This window comes from Carassius auratus, chromosome 22, assembly GCF_003368295.1.
Source record: "Carassius auratus strain Wakin chromosome 22, ASM336829v1, whole genome shotgun sequence".
Classification (NCBI taxonomy): Eukaryota; Metazoa; Chordata; class Actinopteri; order Cypriniformes; family Cyprinidae; genus Carassius; species Carassius auratus.
Window position 1 is genome coordinate 33770684 of NC_039264.1, and position 7037 is coordinate 33777720.

The 7037-nt window shown below is 36.4% G+C and overlaps 1 protein-coding gene across 1 annotated transcript; it reads left to right on the forward strand.

Annotated features, from left to right (window-relative positions):
* Nucleotides 1–3405: 3405 nt before the first annotated feature.
* On the forward strand, nucleotides 3406–6660 carry LOC113040442 (gastrula zinc finger protein XlCGF52.1-like). Its single transcript, XM_026198788.1, has 3 exons — nucleotides 3406–3619; nucleotides 4179–4276; nucleotides 5401–6660. Exons 2-3 carry the CDS (start codon nucleotides 4222–4224, stop codon nucleotides 6624–6626), a joined length of 1281 nt encoding a protein of 426 aa, XP_026054573.1. The 5' UTR covers nucleotides 3406–3619; nucleotides 4179–4221; the 3' UTR covers nucleotides 6627–6660.
* The last annotated feature ends 377 nt before the right edge of the window (nucleotides 6661–7037 follow it).

Consider the following 7037-nt stretch of genomic DNA (forward strand, 5'->3'; position numbering starts at 1 on the left):
AGACCAAAAAGAAGACCGTGAGAAGAGTGAAGAACTGAGTGAGGCAGAAGGGAAGCAGCATCATGTCATAACTAGTAATAAATTATTGAGCCGCTCACAGACTAAAAGTAATTTATTGAAAAGAGAAGCCAAAAAGTCTTTCACCTGCAATCAATGTGGAAAGAGTTACACAGTAAAAGGAAACCTAACATTACACATGAGGATCCACACTGGAGAAAATCTGCACACGTGTGATCAATGTGGGAAGAGTTTTCCGATAAAAGCCAACCTTAAGGATCACATGAGAATCCACACTGGAGAAAAACCGTACTCATGTGATCAGTGTGGGAAGAGTTTCCCATACATGCAGAGTCTTATTATTCACACGAGAGGTCACACTGGAGAGAAGCCATACACATGTGATCAATGTGGGAAGAGTTTCATACATAAAGGATCTTTCAAGGAACACATGACAATCCACACTGGAGTGAAACCATACACATGTGATCAATGTGGGGCAAGTTTCAGACAAAAAGGATCTCTAAATAAACACATTACAATCCACACTGGAGTGAAGCCGTTCGCATGTGATCAGTGTGGAAAGAGTTTGAGAAAGTCATCCAGTTTTAAAGTACACCTGCGTCGTCATTCTGGAGAAAGACCATTTACCTGTGATCAGTGTGGAAAAACTTTTTATAGGTCAGATGCACTGAAGACCCACCAGAAAGTTCATACAGAGGAGAAGCCTTACATGTGTACTTTGTGTGGAAAGAGTTTTAGTCGGTCGATAACAAAACATTATCTGAAAGTGTCACAGTGAAAGTAAAAGTTATAGAGTTTCTCCCAAATCAACAATATTTAAGATTTGGTTAAGGTCTGTTGTTTGAGTATGAGTTTACTACATGATATAATTAAAATAATGATACTATATGACGGTTTTTGCAATTTGTTCAATTTGTATGTAATTTTCTTAAACTACTGAAGCAGAGTGGATTCCAAGGATCCATCACCTTACCTTCCCTGCCTTATCACCTTTTAGTCAATGTTTAATCACCATTTGTTAATCAGTATTATCTTTTATGCAGCGATTAATATAAATGAAGAATAGTGTTAGCATGTTTTAAGTTGTTTTTCATGCTCTTGTTTTACAGCATGTAACCATGTATCACTCTTAGTTCCTTTGCTCTCTTTCATGAAGGAAAGTAAAGCATATTTTTATACATTTATATCAGCACGGTTAACCTGTTAACAGAAAAAGAGCAGTTGGAATAAAGACATAGCAGTTTGATTTGTTGTGCAACCCTTTATGTTAATAGTGTATTTTATCGATGTTTTGTTGTTGTGAACAATATTTCATTTTCGTATTTTCTCCAGTCACTAACCAAGCAGTGCCTACGAAGTAAAACATCCACCTGCACTTCTTGCGGTTCCAAACGGTCAGCAGAAGTGAGAAAAAAAGTATTTATTACATTTGAAATATGGATATTTATCTTACAAAAATGCATGGATTCACTACAGATTACCTTTATTCATCCCCCTGGAGCAGTGTGAGGGGCGTTTTATTGCAGGTCCAGAAAAATATGAAAGTCATCATCAGAACAGTCCATCTGCCATCAGTGGTTCAGACGCAACATTTTTAAAGTTATGTACAGTCATCAAGTTTAATTTTCTTAACCAACATTTTTTAGAAAGTGACTGTTTCGCTTCACTGGCTAGTTGTTCTGTTACCGGTGTAGTAGACGGCACATTCAAGGGCCCAGTTTATGGCAGGCCACCTCTCTTTATGCCAGGAAAACAGCCAGACACCTTTTAGAGGGCAAGAAGAAGACCTTTAGTACAAAGCCAGTGAGTTGAAGTTTCTGCCCTTCACCCACCAACAGACTGATTCCTTAAAACTGCCATAAAAATTCCTTAGGACCTTTGGACACAGCAGCAGTGGGTGAAGCAAAAAGAGAGATGATGAAGTTCCATCTAAATCCATTCACAACTATGTTCTCAAACCTTAAACTGACACAAACTACAACACACATATCTTATATTATTTCTGGGAAATAAGCATTCTCATTGACCGCACCATGTAGTACAACATCTTACACAAACTAATGCATGCATGACACTTCAATCTTTTTCCCATCATGTTTGGGCTTAATGTGTTCGTAACATCCAAAGCGCTTTACAAGTTGCCTCACATTCACTCATTCACACACTCATTTATAACACCGACGGCTGTGTGTGTTTGGACTATGCAAATAAGTTCCACAGGAGGAAAGAAAGGTGGGCCACACCATGTCCAAATCCCACGACTCGTCTCGGTTTGCGTTTTTACTGCAGTAGTGTTGCTGTAGAGTGGACGGGATTATATGCCGTTATACCGGACTTCTCACTCAACTACAGATCATTTTACGACCACTTATGTAAACCTCTTCCAGCAGAGACCTTGGCATTGTTGTGTACTATGCACCAGGCAAAATTAATATTTTCTGACAGGATCTGGCATCAGGGGCTAGATCTGATATTTCTTACATGGAGGCATGATCTCAAAGTGTTTATATGTATACATACACATACAACTGCAATTATTAGGTCCTTGTATTGCCATTAAAGTGAAATAACTGAATATTAAACATGATAAAAATGCTCATTTTATAGAAAATTTCAGGTAGCACTTGTTTGCATATATTTTATGTCATCATTTATTCACCCTCATCTCATTCCAAACTCGTAATACTTTCGTTCATCTTCTGAATAGTGAACACAAATGAAGATATTGCACAAATTAATTCACATGAATTGAGCGATGTAGGCACAGTTTTAACTCCCCCACTTTTCCTTTAATTTATTGTGTAAAATGTGATGTGAAAACTATATCTGAATGTTTGTAAAACTGTCAGTTAGTCTATGACTGGCTTAATAATAATCCATTAGTTAATGTTAGTTAATGTATTAAACATAAAAAGTAGGCCTACATTTATTATAGTTTTTATTAATCTTTGTTAATGTGAAAATACAGTCATTCATTGTTAGTTCATTTTAATTCCCATTTGTTAATGATAGCCTTTATTTTAATGCATCAGTAAATATTTAAATGAACATGAACTAAGATTAATAAATGCGTTTGAAGTATTTCTTAGTTAATGTTAAAGTAGTTAACTAACTTACTGTAAAGTGTAAAAAAAAAAAAAAAAAAAAAAAAAAGCTTGGATGGACTCGGATGCCATCTTATGGTCAGACGCTGGAATTTATGCGGCGCGATCATCACCTATGTGTATTTTTTCTGTTTTACATTCGTTATTGCGGTGCATTATGAGATTGAATGTGTAGAATACTATGCTTTAGTTTAAATGTGTGCACTCGATAAAATCCATGTTTTGGAGCCATTGTGTCTCGCATTGATGACGTCACAACAATCGCGTTCTTGCACTCATTCCAGCAAGTCTTCTGAGGTGAGCTGTTCGTATTTCTTTATATGTTTACACAATCATTACAAAATGTTTTTATAAGCGAAATTTATAGCTGTCATTTCTGCGTTTATCTTTTTCTTTTCTTAGGATTCTGTGCTATTTGTACGTCTTGTTTTGGCATCTGTTGACTCAGGTTAAGGAACAGGACAATGATTTTTGGAGTAACATTAACGCTATAGGTTTGTTTCAGTGTTTCGGCGGTATTCATGTCAAGTCTGTATATAAATGTAAAATACCTTACTAAAACGAAGCTTTTGGGTGATTTTTTTAAATGTTTTTCTTCTAAAATTGTAAGGAATAGTAGTACTGCAGTTTTGTCGTCATCAGAATATATCACATTTGACTCAAGTTATCTTAAATTAGGTTATTGAGTAAACGACAATTGCTTTATTCCATGTCAACAGATCCCCTCATTCATCTCATTATATATCTTGTAATAATGCTAATTTCATTGGTGGAGTAAACTAAATTATACACACTTTCGATGTCTTAAAGATACACCTCTTAACTTCAATAACCCATAATTAAAGTTATTTCAAAGATTCACCTCTTACACTTAAATGAACCTTGATGTCATGTAATTTTATATAAAACAGCAAATAAATAAACAATAACCAATTGACAATAATATAGGTAAGTGAAAAGCTAAATTAAGTTTACATTTTGATTGATTGGTAATTAAACATAACATATTATGTGTTACTGAAAAATGTTTTTTTTTTTTTTTTTTTTTTGCAGATCTTGTATTCAACACACAAACTCCCCAAGGCTGAATGAGAACATGAATAAACCAGAACCCTTCAGAATAAATCACAAAGATACTGCAAAGCAAGGAGGTTGGTGTTTATTCTTGATTATTTATTAATGTTGCTGAATCACTTTCACAATTTCTGATGTTAAGAAGCATTGGCTTTTTTAATCTGGTGTGAGATTTACTTGAGCTGTGTGAGAAACACGTTTTATTTGACTGTCCTGCTTTTAATGTAAGGAGAAAAATATTTTTGGAGTTGGAGATCAAGAATTGTTTATCATCTATACAGAGGATATGCAGCCTTTGTTAGAGTATGCATTTCCTGTTTACCACGTTGACAACTGAACAAATTAAAATGTTGGAAAGTGTTGATGTGGAGTAAATTGGTAAATTGGTTATTGTAACAGCAAAATAATTCGGTGTTCCTTAATGATGAACGTCCTTGTGTACCTGTATTGATGCTGAAAAGTAAATAAGTCAATAAATAAAGAATTGCCCTGTCCGAAATGGCACACTTGATATGCACTTATGGTTTTGTGGACTTAAAATGGTCGCCGCATGAGTGTGTCCATCAAGTCAACAAGATTGTAAGGGTGTCCCATTAGTCATTTTAAATTTCAGAAGGATACCCACAAGTGCCCCCTTTGCGGTCGATATGTGCCCTCAAGGCACACTTTTCCTGAGTCCGTACTGGTGTGAGCTTCACAGTAGACTTCTTTTCAACAGTCAACACTGTGTTATTTCATGAATGTGAAAAAGTATGGACTCGTAGGAAGACCACAGGTGTATAGGGTGCTATTTGCTTCAGGGCCAATAAAACAGCAACTTCAACATTGCAATTTCATTCCATTGAATTGTAATATCAAGAGCTTTTTCAGAAACTCCATGAGACCGCTTCAACTGCTAAGGCAGTGCATGTATCATACAGTTTGTTAATGTAGGTTAGTTTAAGCTGTGATATATTATTTCAACTGTTTACTTGATTTAATTTCCCCTGCTTTAGTATGGTTCTGTTCATCCACCTTCACTTTCCATGTGTTGACTAGTTCTGTGTTAGTGATTTAGTACATAAAACTGTGTGTACAATACATTTCAATTCTCTGGTTATAATTCTGATCCAAATATTATAATTACCACAAGTTATGATTAATTACTAATATTTGCCCTTTGAGCTAATTCGCTACTAACCCTTTCTTGCTTTCATTTTAGACCTAATGGAAGACAGTGAGGAGAGTGAAGAACGGAATGAGGCAGAGGACAAACATAATCATGTCAAAACTTGTGAGAAATCTTTAAGTTGCTCACAGACTAAAAGTAATTTATTGAAAAAAGCCAAAAAGCCTTTCACCTGCTCTCATTGTGGGAAGTGTTACACAGTAAAAGCAACCCTGGCAATACACATGAGGACCCATACTGGAGAAAATCTGCACACGTGTGATCAATGCGGGAAGAGTTTTCCGATAAAAGCATACCTTAAGGACCACATGAGAATCCACACTGGAGAAAAACCGTACTCATGTGATCAGTGCGGGAAGAGTTTTACGATGAAAGGAACCCTTAAGGATCACATGAGAGTTCACACTGGAGAGAAGCTGTACTCGTGTGATCAGTGCGGGAAGAGTTTTGCATACAGACACAGTCTTAAAAGTCACATGAGAGCTCATAGTGGAGAGAAGCCATTCTCATGTGATCAATGTGGGAATAATTTCACAAGTAAAAGATCTCTTAAGGAACACATGACAATCCACACTGGAGTGAAACCACACACATGTGATCAATGTGGGACAAGTTTCAGACAAAAAGCAGCCCTTAGGGAGCACATGACCATCCACACTGGAGTGAAGCCGTTTGCATGTGATCAGTGTGGAAAGAGTTTCAGAAAGTCATGCACTTTTAAAGTACACCTGCGTCGTCATTCTGGAGAAAGACCATTTAACTGTGACCAGTGTGGTAAAACTTTTTTTAGGTCAGATGCGCTGAAGGACCACCTGAAAGTTCATACAAAGGAGAAGCCTTACATGTGTACTTTGTGTGGAAGGAGTTTTAGTCAGTCGGGTACTTTAAAAATGCATCAGAAAAGACACAACAGTGTGAAGGAGCATATGTGTTTTGATTGTGGGAAGACTTTTGTTAGAGATGCTGAACTCAAACTGCACCAGAGCACTCATACTGGAGAAAAACCTTACAAGTGTTCACACTGTGACAAGAGATTCAGATGGTCAGATTATCTGAAAAAACATGAGAGGATCCACACCGGAGAAAAACCTTTCAAGTGTTCACACTGTGACAAGAGATTCAAATGGTCAGAATATCTAAAAAAACACGAGAGGATCCATACTGGAGAGAAGCTGTATCAGTGCAGTCAATGTGAAAAGAGTTTCACTCTGTCGTCATCTTTACTCAGTCATACAAAAAAGAAATGTGTGAAATCATGAACTCTTATCTGAATAAAAATCTGAATTCTTTGGATCCAGCACATTTAATTGTGACACTGTGACACCAAACATTACCCAATAAAACAAGCAATAAAATTGATCTCTTCTATAAAAATCTCCTCATGCAGCGACAGAACTACAAAAACATCATCTGGGGGCTGTTTCATAAAAGATGCTAAGTGGGGATTAAAGTCCAAAACCTGACTTGAAACAACCTATCAAAACAATTGGAAGTAAAGGTTCATGCAATTTTACTAATTTGATGCGCGTTCAATGAGTCAAGATGATTGGATGTATATACTTATTCTTAAGCAGCCCTCAATGTCATGGATCAATCGATCCACCATTGCAAACAGCGAATATATTTGTGCTGTTTAATGCATGAGATATGTTGTTTTCTCCACAGTGCAT

Excerpts from the sequence above, each read along its gene's own strand:
- LOC113040442 (XM_026198788.1), top strand. The coding sequence starts at position 4,222 with ATGAATAAACCAGAACCCTTCAGAATAAATCACAAAGATACTGCAAAG. Across the intron at positions 4,277-5,400 it reads AGATACTGCAAAGCAAGGAG|ACCTAATGGAAGACAGTGAG; the intron begins GTTGGTGTTTAT and ends CTTTCATTTTAG.